At 42.7% G+C, this 24769-nt stretch overlaps 1 protein-coding gene across 2 annotated transcripts in view; it reads left to right on the forward strand.

Moving 5' to 3' along the window:
• The window catches only part of ntng2a (netrin g2a), a 125582-nt gene that overhangs the window by 95899 nt on the left and 4914 nt on the right, over positions 1–24769 (forward strand). For both annotated transcript variants that reach the window (XM_078227580.1, XM_078227581.1), the window contains one exon: positions 21823–21990. In XM_078227580.1, coding sequence (XP_078083706.1) covers positions 21823–21990 — 168 coding nt within the window. The remainder of the gene's footprint in view (positions 1–21822; positions 21991–24769) is intronic.

Here is a 24769-nt window from a genome sequence, read left to right on the forward strand (position 1 = left end):
TGAGAAAGATATCTTCTGTTAACATGACTAGAGACTCCCTTGTTGTTGCAAGAAGTCACTGGGATATCGATACTCTTCATCCTCCAGTGACTTTACAAATCTTTCACAAAGATCCATTACATTGTGGTGTGATACTGAATGGAATATAGCGTAGCGATTGTAATCTTGAATGCTAAGTGGCAGTCCTAGCGACATTAGGGAAAAAAACCATCGATAGCATCGATTCTTAAAAAATAAATACGTAAAGTAATTTTCCTTAATGCAAATTGATTCCCAAAGCCTGTGGAAATAAAATTTAATGGTGTACAGTTCCTTTCATGTAGAACTCGTACTGATTAATCCTTTGGCTAGTGGAGTATTTTCTGTGCAATAGTTCAGAAAAGGCAGATTGTAATAAAAACTAAAGACCGAGAATTGTGGTGAATGAATATTTTTCACATTTGGGTCAGTGTTGGGATCATTATTCTTCTCCATAATGTTTTAAAGAATACAAGATGCTAGGTTTTAGAAAACAGAGGACAAAATGAAAGGGCAGAAGCTCCAAAGTGCTTTATTGAGTCCGCCCGAACTGCAAGTTTTATATGTTGAATTTGACGAGGCTGAGCATGATATGTTTCACTTCAGGTTTGATTCAACAACCCACTAGGAAGCTTTTATCAAACAAAGTTTATTTAAGAATATAGTTAACACATATAGTAAGAAAATTAGCAAGAACTTTTAACAATTACAAACAAAAAAAGAAAACAACCATAATAATGTATTAACACTTAATTGAATATTAAAGCTGTTTCAATAAGCCAAAACCTCTCATAGACAAAATCCTTTTCACAGGCTTAACGCAGCATAGATTAAATCTCACTTGACTGGGAATTGAGTCTTTATGAAGGCTACATTTTCCTTCCAGAAGGCAAAACGTTGCCTTGAGATAACCAGCAGACTTTCCAAATAGAATGAGGAGACAGAGAGAGAGAGAGTTCAGCTTCTTTCTTGCTTGATGCCCCTGCTAAAACTAAAACTAAACTGCAGCCCCAGAACTCTCCAAACTGAACCTTAAACTCACTGGAAAGAAAGAAAACTGTCCAAAAACACATGACCTTTTCTCCTAACAATGCAGGATCGTAAAACTAATCCCAGAGTAAACACGAACAACCCCAATTAAACTATTTAAGAAGCAATAAAAGGATTGATTGTAGTCAAGCCGGCAACAATGACATCACTGAAGCTGTGAGCTAAGAAAGCACTGAAACTGTGCGAGTTACAGAAATCATGTTTTAAAAAAGTCTTTCTTAAAGGGACACTAACATCACTATATATTACAGGGAGCACTAACAAAATTTTCAAATAATATATATGAGTGGTAAATTGTGAAGAGGACTAAGTGACTTCAGGAACACAGATTGGGCAGGAAGTTGTCGGATGAAACTTATTGCCGAGTTGGAAAAGGAAAAGTAAGCTCGAGGAAATGACAGTGAATGATAAAATTTTAGAAGATAATAAGCAGATGGCTTGGGGATTTGTCAGATGTTTAATTCTTAAAAGAGAGAGGATAAATTGACAAAGCTTTATTCTTTTTAAAGAATACATGATGCGAGGTTTTAGAAAATAGAGGACAAAATGAAAGGGACAATGGTAAATTGATGCAACTCATTGTTTAGGCTGCAGATAAAACAATGGGACATGCTTTGTAAATTACTTTATGCTATGGAGAAGATACAGAAGGAAGTCACTAAAGATGATACCAGGGCTGGAGAGCTTTACTTCTATGAAGGGAGACTAAAGAAACAGAGTTCTTATAAATACAACAGATAATGTTAAGAGGAAGCTCTGAATTATGAGGGGTTTTGAGGAGATAACTTTTCACTGGTCGGTAAGTCGATGACTCGAGCACATCAATTTAAGGTAAAAATCAAAAGGACAAAAGGGGCAGTCAGGAGAATTTTGCTTACACAAAAGCTTAAGTTTAAAGTTCATTTATTTAGTGTCACAAGTGGGCTTACATTAACACTGCAATGAAGCTACTGTGAAAATCCCCTAGTAGGGTGTTGGAACATGGAAACCGTGGGTGGGATTCTCCAGTCTCCAGTCTCAGCGGACCCGTTATGAGCGAGAATGGAAAATTTGGCATTCCAGCCAAAATTCCATTCACTTTCAGCGGTGCTGGAAAATCCCAGCTGCAAATGAGGATGGAAGGTTTTGGCCAATGGTGGGAGCAGAACTCAGGACATCACTTTACAAAGGAAAGTGGATAAATAGTTGAAAAAGAATAAACACTGAGGAAAATGAAGGAGATTAGAGGTGCTGGAGGATACCCAGTACCAATGGAAGTTAATGACTCAGCAGGTAAATACTAGAAAACTCCCCATAAACCCATCCCTGCTTTAGACTAGGAATGGAAATGTTGGATCAGGGATGGAAGTGTCGGAAAACGCCTTTGACCTTCTTGCCACTTGATCGAATATTATCGTTAGTCCGATCAATTTTCCAGGAGGAAGCAAGCTCCTGCAACTCATTTACTGTAGTGCTGTATGTGGTGGTCAGTGTAGCTTCTGTAGTACACAGTAGAACATTGTCCCTCTAATTAACAATTCAATTCACTTCCTATGAAATTAGAAACCAGCAGAAATAAGCATGTAAATTAACAGTTAGCAACAGACTCTGTGACTGAATTTCCCTCAAGTTGTTCTGCTCACTAAACTGCCTTTGTCCTGCTTTATTAAAAGGAGAGACCATTTCACGTCTTGATAAGCAAGTCAAGAACAGTAAGTCTTTAAGACTAGTTATTGATAGCTAGCAATAGTAGAGCAGTAGCTAGAACAGCAATTAGCAGTGCAGACTGAGAGTGGGTTACTGTTGTCTCCAGCATCGCTATTAATTGATTTTAAAAGTAAGCTTCTTTCTTCAGCATTGATTAGCACATGTAGACCATAGTTACTGGTACAACAACCCCCTCTTCCCCTGCAACACCCATCTAGCAGCTGCTATGAATACAACTTGTTACCTATACCCTTAAATGATCGAAACAAATTAATTAGGCAATATAGATTCTACAATCTAAAGCAACCTCAGAAATTGTGCTTGTGTTTCCTGTTGAAGGCCCTGGACGAACTGTTGAGCGAGAAGCTAAGAAGGGTGAGTTTACAGTTGTAGTTAAAGTCTGTAGTTATTAGTGATGAACAAACTCCATGCCCGTTGAATGTAAAGCACTAGTTTGGAACCCCTTCCTGTAGAGCTGGTTGCTAGTGCAGATCGTAAACTCTGCTCACAGTTTATGCTGACTATTTATTTTCCTGCCAATTTTCTCCCCATCCCTCTCGAAGGTGGTGGACAGTTCCATAGCTGTCATAGTTCCTTCTTAGCCCCCTTTAGTGCTCATTCTTCCCCTGTGAGCCCAGATAGAAAGGGAGGGTCAGCAGGCAATTTCACCATGGACATCGTCACAGCTGAGCCCAATTCTGTCCACACCTGAAGTTTATATCCAGGCATATTCCAGCAGGAGTCACTGTATGGTGATCACACACTTGAATATTCAGTTTCTAAATTGCAATGCCCCCATTATTCTCATTGCTGGGACCAGCTAACATTGTCCACAATTTTTATGCTTCCACCTCGCGCTTCCTTTCAGTTTATTATTTTTTCTATTTCTTCCCGCCTCATCCAAATCCTGTCAAAGAGTTCACTACATTTGGACCTGTTCTGAAGGCAATCACCATTCTTTACCTTCCTAGTGGTCACTAGCCTTTAAGTTACCACTTAACCTTAAAGTTTCAGCGGATGTGTCATTTTACGCATCGCTGCAGAAGACCAAAACAGTTAAAGAATAATTTGAGTGACTCCACAAAATTGCAGGTGGTTCGGCCTACTGAACCGTTTGTCAGCTTTGTCCCAGCAGCTTATACATCCAAGTCTAAGTTTAGTGTGTACGGCTGAATTGGCCCCTGTTTACCCTGATCTGGAAGCTCCTTATAGCCAATGCCTTCAGACCCCTTTAGAAAATGGTGATATATCATTCAGGCATCAACTACTATTACTAACATGAACCACGTAATGGAAGTTGATGCTACCAAACTTGTTCTCAGCTAAACTGCTGACAATTTAGTTACTGGTACTAGTCGTTGAAGTGAAGATCTATGGACAGTAATGGTTAGTAGTGAGGTTCACTTCCTGAGACACTTATTCCTTGGAAAATATTACTTTGACAAATGGAACAATTTACATTTAAAATACCCAATTAAAGTAAAGTTAAAGTTTATTTATTAATCACAAGTAGATTTACATTTACTGTGAAAATCCCTTAATCGCCACACTCCGGCGCGCCTGTTTGGGTTCACTGAGGGAGAATTTAGCACGGCCAATGAACCTAACCAGCACGTCTTTCGGACTGTGGGAGGAAACTGGAGCAGCCGAAGGAAACCCACGCAGACACGGGGAGAATGTGCAGACTTCACACAGACAGTGACCCAAGCCGGGAATCGAACTCGGGTCCCTGGCGCTGTGAGGCAGCAGCGCTAACCGCTGTGCCACCCCGAATTAATGTAAATTCACTCACTCCGAGGTTATTAGAATGCATTTCTTTGCTATAAATAATCAATCTTAAGACAAGATTGTGACCGAAACTCTGTGCGTACAAGTTGTGAACGAAAAAATGTTCCCATTAATGTAAGTTACTGAATTAGACGCACTGCCTTGTTATAAAGCTGAGTTAATAATTGTGAAACTAAAGTGCCTTCACATGTAGAAATTAAATGATCGTACTGATAGAACCTTTAATCTGACACCTACCTGTCACATTATACCTATATGATGGTTCACTGCTTGCTTACAAGGAGGACGCACCTCAACCCAAGGACAAGCAATCAAGAAGGGTGAGTCTATAACATGACGCATTGACCAGTGACACTTGCACTGACTACTCACGTAGAATTGCAGTGTTATTTTTTAAGTCTGGAATAATGCCCAAAGGATTGAGCACCAACCGACCTGTAACTGTTAAAGGTAGAAGGCACATCCATTCAAGTATAAATCTGATAACAGATGTTTCTGTTAAGCGAATGGGAATGGGAGATTTACTTGCAATAACTGTTAATGGATTCATTTCCTTTTGAAATTCCTCTAAGTGAGCAGTTTCATTGGCAAATCGCAGCATTCAGCAGGTTTCCGACCGCATTATATTGCTCCTTTGGGTATAAATCTCATGACTTCCTATTACTTCCAATCACTTTGTATTCAGCTGGTAGAATGTGCACACACATTTTAACACAGAGTCTCACTCTCCCAGTGGAATGTTTATCTTCTACACAATATCCCACCTAATGATCTGATTCTGAACCGTCACTCTATACACTGCCACAGGGAATCTCGACAGGCTCCTTCACGACCGTCTGGTCATGAAGGCATTGACTTTATGCGGAAACAAACATAGCTAGATAGCCCCACAAAACCATCCCTCCCCCCCAGCATACAAATTTGCCACCACGCATATTAACCATTCTTCCTAATTTCTTCTGCATTCAATCATCTTGCTTGTCTGTAGTTGAAGAGAAAAAAACTACAGGCCCCAGCTCCCAGCTCCCCCACCCCACCGCACCAATTGCAGTACAGGGTTCTGTCCATGGAGATAGTAGTTCTGGCTTGTTGAATGATCAACATTGATATGCGACATGAGAAGGTCAGGGCCTACACTATGAGTAATGAAGGGAGTGAATGCAGGGCATGCTGTACGCTGTCCCTGGAGACAAGCTCATTGACAAATTAATCCATTGCCTCTCAGATTCTTTCCTGCCTCAAAATCCCTGCCGACAAGATGAATGTCTTGTATGAACAGTGGTATGTCTTATAATGAGCAACAATTTTCTTCAGATAGGCACTGGAACTAGTCCTGTGTTTAAAACACGAACATACAGGGCAGGCTGTGGGCAATTCCAAAACGGCCTTGCTTGGGTTAATAGTGAGGTTTAAGCAACATTTTAAATTAAATATATAAATTATTTAACGGGCAAGACTAGATGTGAGTCATAATATTAAGCTATCTTGTTTCAATTGATTATATTGAGAAAAATCACACTGAGTATTTTTGTCAACTAAATTAAAATTCTATCCATGTTTGTTGTGAAGGCTAAAGTTAAAACTATTTCTAGAGAGAAACATCAATGTTGTTAATCCAACGTAATAATACTCACTTCTTGTAGCCATACCATCTCATCTGTGAAGCTGCTGTCACACTGGCTGTGAACTCTCAGAGCTCCCTTGTGGACCAACCCAGCCGCATTCTGCATTGTCCACGTGAAGAGTCGTTACACTGGTCCGTTTGCACAAGGATAATATGGAGCAACTAATTGTGCAACAGCTTGCATTTTTAAAAATATTCTTTCAAGGGATGTGAGCTTTGCTGGCTAGGCCAGCATTCATTGCCCATCCCTAATTCCCCCTGAGGTGGTGGTGGTGAGCCGCTCTCTTGAACCACTGCAGTCCATGTGGTGTAGGTACACCTACAGTGCTATTAGGGAGAGGGTCCCAGGATTTTGACCCAACGACAGTGAAGGAATGGCGATATGGTTTCAAGTCAGGATCGTGAGTGACTTGGAGATGAACTTGTCAGTGGTGGTGTTCCCATGCATCTGCTGCCTTTGTCCTCCTAGATGGTAGTGGCTGTAGGTTTGGAAGATGCTGTCTAAGGAGCCTGGACGAGTTTCTGCAGTGCATCTTGTAGATGGTACACCCGGCTGCCACTGTTCGTCTGTGGTGGAGGGAGTGAATATTTATGAAGGGGTGCCAATCAACTGGACTGCCTTGACCTGGATGGTGTCAAGATTTTTGAGTGTTGTTGGAGTTGCACTCATCCAGTCAAATGGAGAGTATCCTATCACACTCCTGATTTGTAGGTGGTGGACAGGCTTTGGGGGGTCAGGAAGTGAGTTACCCACCACAGGATTCCTGGCCTCTGACCTATTCTTGATGCACAGTATTTGTATGGCTAGTCAAGTTGAGTTTATGGTCAATGGTAACATCCAGGATGATGATAGTGAGGTTTCATTAATGTTAATGTCGTTAAATGTCAAAGGTTAGATTCTCTCCTTTGGAAATGGTCATTGCCTGGCACTTGTTGGCCTGAATGTTACTTGCCACATGCCATCCCAAGCCTGGATATTGTCCAGATTTTGCTGCATTTGGACATAAACTGATTCAGTATCTGAGGAGTCGCGAATGGTGAAGATTGTGCAATTATCAGCAAACATCCCCACTTCTGAGCTTACGATGGAATAGAAGTCATTGATGAAGATGGTTGGGTCTAGGACATTACCCTATGGAACTCTACAGTGATATTCTGCAGCTGAGGTGACTGATCTCCAACAACCACAATCATCTTCCTGTATGCTAGGTATGACTCCAACCAGAGGGGAGATTTCCCCCTGATTCCCATTAACTCCACTTTTGCCAGTGCCCCTTGATGCTGCACTTGGTCAAATGCAGCCTTGATATATAGAACATAGAACAGTACAGCACAGAACAGGCCCTTCAGCCCACGATGTTGTGCCGAGCTTTATCTCAAGGGCAGATATCAAGGGCAGTGACTCTTTATAAAACATCTTTAACATAATAAAACACCCCAAGGGGCAATATAGGAGCATCATCAATAACACGTGACATGGAATCACATGAGGAGATATTCAGCGAGGTGACCAAAAAAGCTTGGCAAAAGTGGTGGGTTTTAAGGAATGTGCTAAAGGAGGAAAGAGGTGGAGAGATAAACGGAGGGAACTTCAAATCAATGATGGATAGAGTCGGAGAAAAGACAGATAAATCAAGAAAAAGTGTTTAAGTGATCCCATGATTGTGTTTGAAAAGGCTATAGATCGTCAGAGGAAGAGAGCAGGAAGGGGAAAGTGTTTCACTGCTCAAGGTCTTGGGAAAGATATTAAATATTTGAATCACCACAACATGGACAGTCCTGCATCCACTGAGTTGCCTGGTGATGAACATTCATCTTGAGTATTACAAACTAGAGACATTAATTTGACTCCAGGGACAACTGCACTTTGTCGTAGGTCCAGGAGCGCAATCGGTATATCTTTCATCCGTGTTAGACAACTCCATAAAAAACAACAGGACGGTAAGGACATTCATGCAAAGTTCAAGTTTGAAAACGCTATCACCCGATGTCACTTCAAAGCCCGGGGACTGCTTGTGTAATTGACAATACCTTGTGTAGTATTATCCAAGATTCTCCAGCTTCTCGTATGCACCAAGTAACAAGATTCCAGAACTATTCTGAGATTGAAACAAATTTAAGGCTGATTTAATAGTAAACCAGGCTGTACATGTGAAATGAAATGGAGTAAAGAATAATTTACATTGCTTGACTGAAGGGGGAAAGAGCTTCCTTGTGAAGCAAATGTAACAATATAAAAGAACAATTAACACTGAGCAATAGTTTAGGTTAACAATGAGGATAAAGAATTATGAGAGTTCTCACTTCTATATCAGTCTGTTCTTTAAGGAGACACCCCAACCTTATTAAGGGTGATGCATGAGGGTTAGGTACTTTGCAAGCTTGCGTAACGTCACCTCATGCTTCAATCATCTCTCCAGTCTTACTCCAATACATAAGAACTTCCTTACACACGGTAGTATCTGAGAGGGTTATATAGAATAGCATAGATCATAGAATCCCTACAGTGCAGAAGGATGCCACCGTCTGCACCAACCCCAATCCCACCCAGGCCCTATTCCCGAAACCCCACATATTGACCCTGCTAATCCCCTGACAGTGGGGTCAATTTATATCGAGCACATTATTTTTCCCAACTATTACATTGGGCTCTAATCCCTTTACTACCTTTCCCGTCACACAGCGAGTGGCCTCATTGGGTTCGTGCAAGAGTTTTAGATAATGACAAGACAAAGATTACTTTGTGAACAGGAACAAATGGAAGATGCTGTCTCTTTAAGCCACTGGGTCCACAGCTTGTGCTCATCAAGCTATTAGGACCAGCTGGAAAATCGAGGTATCAGTGCCTGGATTCAAAGCCTTAGTGACACACAAATTGAATTGAATGTTTAACTAAAAGAAAGAGAAACAAATATTGGCAGTGTCTCTAAAATTGATCACATTAGTAAGACAAATATATAAATATCGCAGTGTTAGAGAGATTCAAACTTAAAAATGTTATTGATTTTCAGATGAATATAGGCTTTTCTTATGTAAAGCTGTCCTTGGGACTGCGTGACTATTTCAGGACATACTTAGTGACAAATACATCAACAAACAGTCAGCATCAACTTTAACCTTAGAGACAACACTTACAACAGACACAACCAAATGGCCGACATGTACTATTGAAATTGGGCCTCGCTTTTCTGGAGACATCACGTCTCACATTATCCACAGAAATTAGACCACAAAACTGGCACAGTAGTGACTGCTTCACAAAGTAAAAATTCAATGTAAAAGATAAATCACGCAGAAGTGGCTTTTATCAACAATCTAATTATATCGGTTTAGTGTAGGCTTGTAGTTCCTTTACAAAGCAAGCACCCTGTCATAGAGTCATAGAGGTTTACAGCACGGAAACAGACCCTTCGGCCCAACTTGTCCGTGCTGCCCTTTTTTTTTAAACCCCGAAGTTAGTCCCAATTGCCTGCATTTGGCCCATATCCCTCTATACCCATCTTATCCATGTAATTGTCCAAATGCTTTTTAAAAGACAAAATTATACCCACCTCTACTACTACCTCTGGCAGCTTGTTCCAGATACTCACCACCCTCTGTGTGAAAAAATTGCCCCTCTGGACACTTTTGTATCCCTCCCCTCTCACCTTAAACTTATGCCCTCTAGTTTTAGACTCCCCTACTTTTGGGAAAAGATATTGACTATCTATCTCATCTATGCCCCTCATTATTTTATAGACCTCTATAAGATCACCCCTCAGCCTCCTACGCTCCAGAGAAAAAAGTCCCAGTCCAGCCAGCCTCTCCTTATAACTCAAACCATCAAGTCCCGATAGTATCCTAGTAAATCTTTTCTGCACTCTTTCTAGTTTAATAATATCCTTTCTATAATAGGGTGACCAGAACTGTACACAGTATTCCAAGTGTGGCCTTACCAATGTCTTGTACAACTTCAACAAGACGTCCCAACTCCTGTATTCAATGTTCTGACCAATGAAATCAAGCATGCCGAATGCCTTCTTCACTACTCTGTCCTTAGGTATTCAAAACCAAGAGGAATTACTTTGGCATCCATGAGGCAATCATGAGACACTCTGCACCATCAGCAGCAGCAGAACTGTATTCAAGCACAATCTGTAACCTCGAGGCCTGACATATTCCCCACTCCACCATCATCAAACCAGGGCGTCAAGCCTGGTTCAATGGAGAACATCCCACTCCTGACATTTCCATTTGGGCCGGCACGGTGGCACAGTGGTTAGCACTGCTGCTTCACAGCTCCAGAGACCCGGGTTGGGTCACTGTCTGTGTGGAATTTGCACATTCTCCCCATATCTGCGTGGGTTTCCTCCGGGTGCTCCGGTTTCCTCCCACAGTCCAAAGATGTGCGGGTTAGATTGATTGGCCATACTAAATTGTCCATTGGTGTCCTGGGATGCGTAGGTTAGAGGGATTAGCGGGGTGAATATGTGGGATGACGGGGATAGGGCCTGAGTGGGATTGTGGTCGGTGCAGACTCGATGGGCCGAATGGCCTCCTTCTGCACTGTCAGGATTCTATGATTTCTATGAACATGCCAGGAGCAGCACCAGGCATATCTAAAAATGAGGCGGAAACCTGGTGAAGTTACAGCAGAGGACTACTTGCATGTCAAACAGTGAAAGCAGCATGTGATACATAGAGTAAAGCAATCTCACAATCAACAGATCAGAGCAAGGGTTTGCAGTCCTACCACCTCCAACTGTGAATGGCGGTGACAAACAGACAACTAATGAGAAGAGGAGACTTCACAAACATCCCCATTCTCCATCATAGGGGAGCCCAGTACATCAGTGCCAAACACAGGCCTTTTGCAGCAACTTTCAGGCAGAACGGGTGACCCAATTCTGCCTCCTCTTGAGAGCAACTCCAACACTGAAAAAACTCAACACGGTCCGGGATAAAGCAGCCAACTTGATCGGTTTCCCAGCCACCACCTTAAACATTCACTCCCTCCACCACTGAAACAAAGTTGCAGCTACGTCTCATTGTACAAGATACACTGCAGTGACTTGTCAAGCCTCCAACGACAGCACCTTCCAAACCCACTCACCAAGAAGGACAAGGACAGCAAGCGCATGGGGACACCACCACCTGCAAATTCCCTTCCAAGCCACGCACCATCCTGACTTGGAACTATAATCATTATTCCTCCACTGTCGCTGGGTCAAAGTCCTGGAACTCCCTAACGGCACTGTGGGTGTGCCTACATCCCGTGAACTGCCGCGGTTCAAGAAAGTGGCTCACCACCACCTTCTCATGGGTAATTAGAGATGGAAAACAAATGGGCAACGCCCCACCATCTTATACAAGAATGAAAAAATAACCTCAGTGAAATGATGTCTATTGAGAGATAGACCCGTGTAGAATATGCACGTTGACACTGGGCAAAGAGGGCTTAGTGATAATGCCCTCTACGGTGAACCGCCAGCTAGGCTCGCACATGAACCAGATCCTGCAGGACAGGGGAAAAGTAGAGAAAATTGGTGCACAAAACACAGGAGAAAGCTGGGTTCATATTTATACCGATAGGAGCATTTAAGGCAGCTAAATGCATTCCTGACATTTACTGCAGCTCTCATCTAGCAGATCATGCATAATAAGGTATTAAACTGATGTATCTGGATAAACATATCAACAGATTAACATTTGGAAAGGTGAAGACAAAGGATATTTAATCTGCTTCCTCAGGTTCTCTGTGCAGCAATGCATTTAAAAAGGAGAATTCCACTCATTAATACATTAAACAGATCAGGCCATAATTGAAATAAATGGGAAGATCCAGACTTTTTATAAAGTTGCATCCTAAATATTCAATAGTATTTTGCTCACAGGGTAAATAAAGATATCAGCCTCTGCCAAACGTTTATGAACCCCCCCAAACCAATTTATGATCTTGAGTGCGGGAATATCTTTGTGCAGAGATGCATTCTAAAATAAACTGGACAGACATTATGGGCAGCGCGGTGGCACAGTGGTTAGCACTGCTGCCTCACAGTACCAGGAACCCAGGTTCAATTCCGGCCACGGGTCACAGTCTGTGCGGAGTCCACACGTTCTCCCCGTGTCTGTGTGGGTTTCCTCTGGGTGCTCCGGTTTCCTCCCACAGTCCAAAGATGTGCGAGTTAGGCTGATTGGCTAAGCTAAATTGACCCGAGTGTCAGGGGATTAGCAGAATAAATATGTGGGTTTACGGGAATAGGGCCCGAGTGGGATTGTGGTCGGTGCAGACTCGATGGGCCGAATGGCCTCCTTCTGCACTGTAGGGATTCTATGATTTCAGTTTTGTTAATTAGGACACAGACTCCATAAATCAGAATCAGAAACAGAAAACACCAGCAAATTTTAAAGCCAAAACACATTGTAAGTTAACCTTTCCTCAGAATCTGGCTTTGTTGCACACTTATCCCATCAATTCTGGTGAAGGAACCCAACACGAACATTAATCTTATGGGTTGTTTGAAATACTGACTGACCTCTTGGTTGTATTTCATTTATCCTTTCCGTCTTAAAAAACTCTTGCATGTGCGGAATGGACCTTGCTGCACACAAGAGATGCTGACGACAGTGGCATAATGGTAACGCCACTGGACTAATCCAGGGGCCTAGGCTGATATCTGGGGTCATGGGTTTAAATCCAACCAAGGCAGCTGGTGGAATTTAAATTCAATTAATATAAAATCTGTTTAATGGTCACTATGACAATCATCATTTATTGTCATTTAAAAAACCCACCTGGTTCACTCATGTCCTTTGGGGAAGGAAATCTGCCTTCCTTATGTGGTCTGGCTTACGTGTGACTCCAGAGCCACTGCAATGTGGTTGACGCTTATATGTCCTCCGAAATGTCCGAGGAAGCCAATCAGTTCAAGGGCAATTAGGGATTGGCAATAAATTCTGGCCCAACCAGCAACGTCCGCATCCCATGAATGAATAAAAAAAACAGATGGAAAGGACTATATTACACTCCTAACAAATTTGACAAAACTTGCTCAGAGAAACTTACAGATAATAATTTATTAATTCATGATCAGTAGTCCAAAGGTGTGCAGGTTTGGTGTGTGGCCAGGCTAAATTATCCCTGAACGTCCAAAAAATGTGTAGGTTAGGGAGATTAATGTAGTAAATACGTGGAGTTACAGGGATAGGGTGGGCGGGGTAAGATCGCTATCGGTGAGTCAGTGCTGACTTGATGGGCTGAATGGCCTCCTTCTGCACTGTGGGGATTCAATGAATTGAAGAGAACATTGGAATCTGATGATATGGATCTAGATGCTGAAATGTACCTTCAATGCCAGAGCTCTAAAAGATACATTGGATAAAAGCAAATTACTGCGGATGCTGGAATCTGAAACCAAAAGAGAAAACGCTGGAAAATCTCAGCGGGTCTGGCAGCGTCTGTAAGGAGAGAAAAGAGCTGACGTTTCGAGTTCAGGTGACCCTTTGTCAAAGCTCCAAAAAGCGTTGACAAAGGGTCACCTGGACTCGAAACGTCAGCTCTTTTCTCTCCTTACAGTCGCTGCCAGACCCACTGAGATTTTCCAGCGTTTTCTCTTTTGGTTTCGAAAAGAAACATTTTTGACAAAGGAACATTTCTCCTTACTTGAACATTTGTTTTTTTTTAATTTTCTGATCCCTGGCTGAGGTGATTGAAACCAGTTTAAGAGATCACTCCGATATTTCATGCAATACCTACTTCCAAACCACCAGATTTACCTAACCATGTGCCTGAAATACACAAATCTCTCATTTTCCAACATAGCATATGACTGCGATTCTAAAAAGGTATTTCTAAAGCTCCACACATTTACAGTGAAACAATTTAAGGATCTCTCATCTACCTTATTTCAGAAGGGATGGATGACAGGAGAGACTGAAAAATAGAGTCATAGAGGTTTACAGCATGGAAACAGGCCCTTCGGCCCAACTTATCCTTTTTTTTTTAAACCACTAAACTAGTCCCAATTGCCCGCATTTGGCCCATATCCCTCTATACCCATCTTACCCATGTAACTGTCTAAATGCTTTTTAAAAGACAAAGTTTTTCACACAGAGGGTGGTGGGCGAGTGGAATCGGCTGCCGTCAGTGGTGGTGGAGGCAAACTCAATAGGGCCTTTTAAGAGACTCCTGGATGAGTACATGGGACTTAATAGGATGGAGGGTTATAGGTAGGCCTAAAAGGTAGGGATATGTTCGGCACAACTTGTGGGGCCGAAGGGCCTGTTTTGTGCTGTAGTTTTTCTATGTTTTGAAATTGTACCCACCTCTACTCCTACCTCTGGCAGCTTGTTCCAGACACTCACCGCCGTCTGTGTGAAAAAATTGCCCCTCTGGATCCTTTTGTATTTAAGCTACTAAAAGTCAAAAATAAAGACAGTAAGAATCATGCTACATGTACACAGGATGAAATTATGCAAAAATACTAGAACCGACTATTTGGACAAAGTCCAAAGATGTGCGGGTTAGGTTGATTGGCCATGCTAAAAAATTGCCCTTAGTGTCCTGAGATGCGTAGGTTAGAGGGATTAGTGGGTAAATGTGTAGGGATATGGGGCTAAGGCCTGGGTTGGATTGTGGTCGGTGCAGACTTGATGGGCCGAATGGCCTCTTTCTGCACTGTAGGGTTTCTATGATTCTATGACTTTAAACGCAGGTTTCAACAGATGAGGATAATGGAGAGGAAGGAGGAACATGAATGAGTAGTAAAGTTGATATGCAGCAAAACATGCTGAACATTTATCAGGTGTATACTTGAATGGGGCCAATTTCTAGGAAGGAGAAAAATGGCAAAGCTTAAGTTTCCTGTGACTAACCTGGTTTCTGATGCGTACAGATGTTCCAAAAAGAAAACCAGGGGCTGGAGTGCCCTCCAGTGGAGGCCAATTGAAGAGACCAAAAGGTATTAATTCAAGATAGATGGTGCAGCCAATTAGCAAACTGTTCAGATTTTGGGTGAAGGCAAATAACTCAAGAGGTCAATCTTTCTGACTAAACAATTAAACTAAATCAAATTAACTGAGGGACAAATTAAAAGGGGCAGTCCCCGAAAAGAAGGGAACCGGCCAAGACAAAATCGAAAGGAAACTTAAAACATCAAACTAAAATGTAATTAAAGGAGTCAATAATACACCCTATAGCCCCTGCGGTGCCCAGTGGGCACGGAATGACATAAGAGGTCAGGGACGCATTGCAGAGTTGAACTATTTAATATAAAATGACATATTTATGGAAAAAAATTACAATTTAGCACAAAAATTCAAATCTAAGCAGTTTGCTTCTCAGTAGATTGCGCCATATTTAGATCATAACATCCTGGAATCGTACAGCTTAAAGAAAGACTTGCATTTATATAGCACCTTCCATAACCTTAGGATGTCCCAAAGTACTTTAAAGCCAGCTAAGTACTTCTAGCAATAGTTGGAATAACTGTGGTAGCCAGTGTGTGCACAGCATGTTCCCACAAATAGCATTGCAATAACAATCAGGTAATTTGATTTTGTTATGTTGATTGAAGCAAATTGTGTTCAGGATCATGGGGACAACTCATCTGCTCTTTTTCGAAGTGGTGCCATGGGATCCTTTATGTCCACATTGAGAGAGCAGATGGGATCTCTATTTAATGCCTAATTCAACTGATGAAGGCATGAGGGAGAAAAACGTAGGGACATTTTAATGAGTTTGAAAGTTGATATGCAGCAAAACATGCTGAGCATTCATCAGGTGTGCACTGAGTACAGCTCATTCCTAGGAAGGAGGAAAATGACAAAGCTTAAATTTCTTGTTACTCACCTGGTTTCTAATGTGTGCAGATGTTCCAAAAAGAAAATCAGTGTACGGATTTCCAGCCAGTGAAGGCCAATTGAAGAGAACAAAAGGTATTAATTCAAGATAAATGGTGCAGTCAATTAGCAAACAGTGCAGACAATGCCGCACTCCTTCTGTGCTGCGCTGGTGTGTCACCCTGGATTTCTTTGCTCAAGGCTCTGGGGTGGGACCTGAACCCACAGCCTTCTGACTGAGAAGAGAGGACATTACCAACTGACCTACAACTGGCACAGAGGCCATTCAGCCAATCATGGTTCATTGAAAGACTGTCCAGTTTCTCTCACTGCCCTACTCTTTTCACATAACCCTACAGTTTTAGAGGATCATAAAGACAAGAGAGGCCATTGAGGTCCATTAAGCCCGTGCCAGTTCTCATTTCACATCAGAGCTATCACAGCTTCACTGCCTGATTAATCTGGGGAAATACCATCGTCCACTGGGATGACAATCAGGCAGGTCTCAGTAGCAGACAAGTCCTTCACTCCATCAGGTTACTGCCCGGGCAGTACTCCCATCTACTCCAATTCCATTTCCTTGTTTTTCTTTTGATGCTTTATTAATACTATGTCAAATTCACTTTCAAAAGAGGCCCCAGGATTGCCTCGTTCCCATCCTTCACAAACCCTCTAATCCACCATGTCTCTTATTTAAACATTTTTTTCAATCCAGCCTCTCAATCCCCTTACTGGACTTTTCCCTGGATGGTTTGACGTTTATTTCCTCTTGTGGAATCTCTTGGGTATGAAAAGCGATATATAAATGTAGGCTGCTGTTATTGTCACAATGCCAGTTCCTGTCCATGTTTCACTCCCACTGAAACTCTTATCCATGCCTTAGTTGCCCCCAGGTTTGATTTGACTGTGCTCTCTGTGCCTGTTTTCGAGCTCCACTTTATCCGAACTCAATATTGTCCAAACCTCCGCCGGCACTGAGTTCTGTTCACTGTCACCTCCTCACCTTCTGGCACTTGCCGAACTCCACTGACTTTCCAAACCCCCAGTGCACTGAATTCAAAATCTTCACAGGTCCACATGTGGCTTTGACACACAAATGTCCCAGCCCACACAGCTGGTTTTATGATGGTGATCTTCTGGACATTTCCTCCCCACCTCTGATCTAATCTAATTCAACCAATATCCAGATATGTGCAATCACAGCACGGGTTGCTAGACAGTGTTGAGGAACATGGACCATGCCTGCCTTTGCCTTCTTGACTTTGAGAGGCAGAGGCCAGTTATAACACCCCTATTGCCAACTGGGCTGAGATCAGCTAGCAACATAGGAACAGGAGTAGGCCATCCAACCCCTTGAGCTTACTCTGCCATTCAATAAGATCATGGCTGATCTGTGGCCTAACTCCATGTACCGACAATAGGCCCATATCCCTTAATACCCTGCTCAATAAAAATGTCTGTCTCAGACTTAAACCTAACAATTGAACCACCATTTGAGGAAGAGAATTCCAAACCTCCCCCACTCTCTGTGTGTAGAAGTGTTTCTAACATCTCTCCTGAATGGCTGGGCCCTAATTTTTTGATTATGGCCCCTGATTCTCGAGCCTTCAACTAGTGGCAGCAATTTATCCTTATCCACCCTGTCCTTCCCTGTAAATATTTTGTAGATTTAACAGATCGCCCCCCAACCTTCTGAATTCGAGAGAATAAAGGCCTAATTTGTCTACTCTCTCCTCGTAATTTAACCCCTGGAGTCCAGATATAATTCTTGTAAACTTGCGTTGAACTCCCTCCAGGGCCCAAACATCCTTCCTAAGGTGTGGTGCCCATACCTTCTCACAGTGTTCTAAATGGGGTCTAACTAGGGTTTTGTACAACTGCAGCATAACAGCTGCATCCCAATACTGCAGCCCTTTAGATATGAAGGGCAGCTAACCCATCTCTGACCAAGCATTCCTAATCCATGTAGTTCAGCATAATTATCCATCGATAGAAAGACCAACAATCCTGTTCAAGGCTCCACTAACTTAGATGTAATATTCAAACATTACCTTCTCATTATTGCCGCTAATTTCAAACTGTTAACAGCCCCCCACCACTGCCAATGACGCCCCCACCCAGTGTTGTTGCTCGTGTTTCTCTCCCAGATGATTCACAATACTGACTATTCTAAACATTTACACGTGGTGATAATGGAAGGAATTTTTAAATTTTTCAAGCACCAGAGAAAATATCAAAGCCACTTCAGACACAGCCAAGGTCCAAGCCAGAAGACCAGAGAAACTTTAAAGGTAGGGCAGTAATTAGAATAGATAATACACTTAGCTTATGTGTTATTAGAGCAATATTTAGGATCACGCCATTTAGATTGCTTCAGCGTTATTCTGTGTTTAGATTTTGGTTTATTTTCCTGTTTTTCCACCTCTCCCCCTGCCTCTCAGAATATTAACAGTTCGTGAAACTAAGCCTCAGACTTAGTTCCTCAGTCTCCATAATAAATGCTATAGGTGTCACTCAGCGGGTCAGGTGAAGTGCATTATATCCTGTGTTCGGTTCATTCATAAACCGGCAACATCCCAACTTCCAGTCTGATCAGGGTTTAAAACTGGAAGCATAATGGCAACCGGTGACAAGTGGTGTCCCGCAGGGTTCAGTGTTGGGGCCACAGCTGTTCTCTTTATATATTAACGATCTAGATGACGGGACTGGGAGCATTCTGGCCAAGTTTGCCGATGATACAAAGATAGGTGGAGGGGCAGGTAGTATTGAGGAGGTGGGGAGGCTGCAGAAAGATTTAGACAGTTTAGGAGAGTGGTCCAAGAAGTGGCTGATGAAATTCAACGTGGGCAAGTGCGAGGTCGTACACTTTGGAAAAAAGAATAGAGGCATGGACTATTTTCTAAACGGTGACAAAATTCATAATGCTGAAGTGCAAAGGGACTTGGGAGTCCTAGTCCAGGATTCTCTAAAGGTAAACTTGCAGGTTGAGTCCGTAATTAAGAAAGCAAATGTAATGTTGTCATTTATCTCAAGAGGCTTGGAATACAAAAGCAGGGATGTACTTCTGAGGCTTTATAAAGCACTGGTTAGGCCCCATTTGGAGTACTGTGAGCAATTTTGGGCCCCACACCTCAGGAAGGACATACTGGCACTGGAGCGGGTCCAGCGGAGATTCACACGGATGATCCCAGGAATGGTAGGCCTGACATACGATGAACGTCTGAGGATCGTGGGATTATATTCATTGGAGTTTAGGAGGTTGAGGGGAGATCTGATAGAAACTTACAAGATAATGAACGGCTTAGATAGGATGGACGTAGGGAAGTTGTTTCCATTAACAGGGGAGACTAGGACGCGGGGGCACAGCCTTAGAATAAAAGGGAGTCACTTTAGAACAGAGATGAGGAGAAATTTCTTCAGCCAGAGAGTGGTGGGTCTGTGGAATTCATTGCCACAGAGGGCTGTGGAGGCCGAGACGTTGAGCGTCTTCAAGACAGAAATTGATAAATTCTTGATTTCTCGAGGAATTAAGGGCTATGGGGAGAGAGCGGATAAATGGAGTTGAAATCAACCATGATTGAATGGTGGAGTGGACTCGATGGGCCGAATGGCCTTACTTCCGCTCCTATGTCTTATGGTCTTATGGTCTTATGGTCATAAGCAACGCTTGTGCGATGAATTCTTCAGATTTGACCAGTGAATCGCGAATCGGATTCTCCTTTTAGCAGCAATCCTGAATATCTGTGATCAGTAAGCAACTGGATCCCGGACTGGGGAAGATCCAATTACGTGGAGATGCCGGCGTTGGACTGGGGTAAACACAGTAAGAGGTCTCACAACACCAGGTTAAAGCCCAACAGGTTTATTTGGTAGCAAAAGCCACTAGCTTTCGGAGCGCTGCTCCTTCATCAGGTGAGTGGGATAGAACTGAAATCCCACTCACCTGATGAAGGGGCAGCGCTCCGAAAGCTAGTGGCTTTTGCTACCAAATAAACCTGTTGGGCTTTAACCTGGTGTTGTGAGACCTCTTACCGTGAAGATCCAATTGTCAGTGGTTCCGCACGGTGATCCGAGGGGCAGCGAATCTGGACACAAAACTTGACGTCAGGTTTTAGTTTTACAGCATAAACTCTGCCTGTTTCATTTCAAATCAATTCCAGGTAAAGTCAAACTCGTTTCATCCAACGGGGGTTCATTGCCAGTTCTTGTGAAAACAAAATCCATCCCTGAATCAGAACAGCCCATTACAAAGTGCCTTTCTGGCTGGTGACAGATAGCCTTGATGTGGAGATGCCGGCGTTGGACTGGAGTGGGCACAGAAAGAAGTCTAGTGTGGATAGATACCCTGCCAGCCCTATCACCGAATGGCGCAGAAGGAGGCCATTCGGCCCATCGTGTCTGCACCAGCTCTCCCGTTGAACAGTGTGACATTCCCTGCCTTTCCCCGAACCCCCTGCGTGTTGTTTCTATTCAAGCAATCATAACTGAGGCGTAAGGATGAGCTTACTATCTGCTGCGGTACTGTCTGCGATTACAAAACTATTTGCAATGCTGCGTCTGAAGGACTTAGCTGTGAAATGTTCCCCTGGGACTCCCACAATTTCACCCCCGAGTTATTTCCAATTTCTTTTTAATGAAAAAAGGAATGGTTTGAGGCTTACCTCTGTTGTGAACCCAATCCGACAGGAAACCTCACCTTGGCTACAGCGTATGTTTTATTATTGAGCAGGTACAGGGCTATTAGAACTGTGCTGTGGTTCTCTGTAACAATATCATCCAAAGAGTAGATATAGTGACCAGAGTACTCAATGGGCCAGCCTCTGATCACAAAAAACTCTTCGCTTATTCTGTTTGCTGCAAAATAATCCAGTGGGATAAATGCCCGCAGATTAATAAACGCAGCTAACTGTTCAGTAAGGATATGTTGGGATTTGTTTTTTTGTATGAAGCGGGACACTCAATAAATGGAAATAAGGATTTCAGCCCCTGCCCCACCGCCACCCTAAACCTGGTTCAGATTATTTTTCTCAAAGGTTATGATTAATGGGAAATGGTGAGTGGCAGCGTGATCCAATGATGCAATGATCCAATGATGCAATGATCCAATGGTGAGTCAGGTCAGGTTCGGGTGGAGGTTGAGGAATCATCCGCCGCCATCGCTAAGAGGGACATGTTTGATTGTTGCCTTCCAGTCTTCCTCGTCCGTCCAACTGACCAAAGGTAAAAGCCTCCCTGATCCATTCACCCTCCCATACCAAGCTACAGAGCCCCCCCCGAAGGCCATTGCCGGTGTTAATCACCGCATGAAGCACGTACTGCCAGGTATTGCTCCTGGCCTTACTTAATATAAGTTTAAAAGCTGAGTTTGTCCTGCGGCTGTCAAATAAATTTACCCAGCCTTGATAAAGGCAAAACACTGCGGATGCTGGAATCTGGATGCGGCCTTTACCAGGTCGGAGTTTATCCTCATTGACTAATTCGAGAAAGAGTTGAAAGCAGCACACTGTGGAAAAATTTAGGTCATTTTTTTTCTGTTTAGTCTTTCAAATCCATGAATAACTTCTGTCATCTTTCTATCACTTCTTCTAAATCAATCTTTTCATCAAATATTTTTCACAAATTCATTACATTGATTTTGTCATATGTAAAAATCAAGTTTTCTCTTTGAGAAATTGTCTCTGGAATGATTCAAGTGTTTAACAAAATGCTACTTTTGTTCCTGGAAATTGTCTCTCCCTTTCGAGGTCTTAACTTGAAGGTTTGCATTGATGTTTTTTGTTGCACTGAACTTTTCCCCTCCCCATCTTCCTCCACCCCTCCCCTCACTTTCACTCCAGACTGTGAATGTTACGGCCACTCCAATCGCTGCAGCTACATCGACTATCTCAAGATTGTGACTTGCGTCAGCTGCAAGCACAACACCCGGGGGCAACATTGTCAGCACTGCCGATTGGGTTACTACCGCAATGCCTCCGCAGAACTGGATGATGAGAACGTCTGCATTGGTCAGTATGAGCAGCCTTAACTCCGAGCAGGTTGTACAGATTTACTTTAACGCTCACTCTTAACGAAAGGCCAGCTTTCATCTCAGATTATCCATCAAAATGAATGGCGGAGCAGACTCGAAGGGCCGAATGGCCTACTCCTGCTTCTAGTTTGTGTGCGGCTAAACCAATGGACCTTTTAACGAAGATCTCCAATTAATTTAGAATTTTAGACAAGAAAGGTTGAGTCGATTATTCCGGTGACTCCTCTCCAGGAGCTACCACATTGAGAATTGGTTGTGGGGAGATCTATGTGGTGTTGGACTCCATGGGATCTCTCCGCCATGCCAGGTCTGACGTGTTTTGTTTTGAATTTGGCAGTGTATTTCATGCATAAAAAAGGTCAGTCAGCATCCGCAGCAATGTGGAGATGCCGGTGTTGGACACAGTAAGAAGTTTCACAACACCTGGTTAAAGTCCAACAGGTTTATTCGGAATCACGAGCTTTTGGAGCGCTGCTCCTTCGGCAGGTGAGTGGAGAGGTAGGTTCACAAACACAACATTTATTGGCAAAGACACAATTGCAAGATAGTTACAGATTATTTATTCATTCATTATGAGTAAACTGATAGCCAAGTTCCGCACGCATGAAGATGGACTCAACCGTGATCTTGGGTTCATGTCACACTACTTGTAACCCCCACCATACTGTCTGGGTTTGCTAAATCCTACTAACTGTCCTGGCTTAAGACAATTCATACCTCTTTAACCTGTGATTATCCCTCTCTCCACTCGCACTGTCTGTACCTGTAAAGACTCGCATTCCAACCATTCTTCACATTCCAATTTGTAATTATCTTGCAATTGTGTCTTTGTCTATATATGCTGTGTTTGTGAATCTACCTCCACTCACCTGATGAAGGAGCAGCGCTCCAAAAGCTTGTGATTCCAAATAAACTTGTTGGACTTTAACTAGGTGTGGTGTGACTTCTTACAGCATCTGCAGAGAGCACAGGGGAGTTAATGTTTCAGGTGTGAACTCCTCAGAGTTGGAAATACGACAGATGAAAATTTATTTAAACAAGACAGAAACAGGGGAATTTAAAACTAAGACACAGCTACTTTCTTTGCTGGATAGGGTTTTATTGACTTTATAAATGACAATGGCTGGGGCAGTGGTGGTATTGATTGTGGACTGAGTTTATTGACTTAGTTCAACATTATTTTTAAATCATTCGTGGGACATGGGTGTCGCTGGCTGGCCAGCATTTATGGTCCATCCCTAGTTGCCCTTGAAGGGGCAGTTGAGAGTCAACCTCATTGCTGTGGACTCTAGAGTCCAGACCAGGTAAGGACAACAGATTTCCTTCCTTAAATGGGGAAGGTTCACTAATGTGATGGGTTTTTCTAACAATGGGTTTTTCTGACAATCGACAATGGTTTCATGATCGTCAGTAAATTCTTAATCCCAGATATTTTTTTATTGAATTCAAATTCCACCATCTGCCATGGCAGGATTTGAACCCAGCTCCCCAGAACATAAGCTGAGTTTCTGGATTAATAGTCTAGCAATAATGCCACTCGGCCATTGCCGCCCCTACTCCAATCCCCTACTGCCCCAGCCATCTCAATTATACTCTTGTGGAATCAACAATTAAACTATTTATAGGTATGCAAATAGTCATCACCTATTTAACAATGTAATTGCCATTAAACTTTAACAATATAATAAAACATTGACACCCAGCATTGCTTACTGTGTCCATATCTCAATCCAGTTTGCTACTGAAATCATCATCCTTGACTTTGTGAACTCCAGACATTATTATCCCAATGAACACATGACCTGACCCTATCCCCCATCTTAAAGTAAACTTTAGCTAATCCAAAACTCTGCCTCTTGTCTATTCCATACCAAGACCTGCTCAGCAATAATCTTTGGCATACATTAGCTCCCAATCCCCCAGAACCTCAAACTTTATTCCTGCATTTAAATCCCTCTTTGACCTTCCTCCTCTCCATTTCTGTAATCTCCGGTATGACAAACCCCCCCAAAATTGAGTTCTTCCCTTCTAAGATATTTCTTAAAACTCACTTATTTGACCAACTCTTTGGTGCAGTGACACCTTAAGTCATTACAGTTCTGATGAGGGACAGAGGCAGGGTGAAGAGGACACTTCTAAACAAGACATGCCCTTTAACAGGCCAACCACACAACAAAGTCATAGGAACATAGGAATTTGGAGCAGAAGTAGACAATTCATCCCTTTGCGCCAGCTCCACCATTCCATCAGATCATGGCTGGTCTAAAGGAAGCCAAAAGTATTCCTTCAGAATTCTTGCAGCGATGGCACCACCAATGACTCAGTGAATCTATTACATTTGGATATACAGAATCTAGGCTGGTGCTGTTCACAAACGTCACTTTAGATTTGACTCTTCCATTTGTCACTAATCTTCAGTCAAGAGCACGAATTAATTTAAAAACAAACTCCTTCATTATTCTTCCCACGAGATGCAAATAATTCTCATCAAGTGCTTTAGCCTGGCAAGAAAAACTCTTAATACAATCTTCCTCCCAAAGGTGCTCCATCCAGTGCCCCAGTTGAGAAAATCAGCTTTCATTTTAGTAGGAGATTGGATTGATAGACAGGACCTGCAAGCCCACACAACTGATGGGGAATGAGCAATGTAGTTCTTGGCTTCTGTTACATAAGGTGCTTTATTAAGACTTAATGCCATGCTGGAGTGGTGCATTCATTTGACTTTAACTGGTAAACGTGCGGGGATAGGGTGGGCC

The sequence above is a fragment of the Mustelus asterias genome, chromosome 13, assembly GCF_964213995.1.
Source record: "Mustelus asterias chromosome 13, sMusAst1.hap1.1, whole genome shotgun sequence".
Classification (NCBI taxonomy): domain Eukaryota; kingdom Metazoa; phylum Chordata; class Chondrichthyes; order Carcharhiniformes; family Triakidae; genus Mustelus; species Mustelus asterias.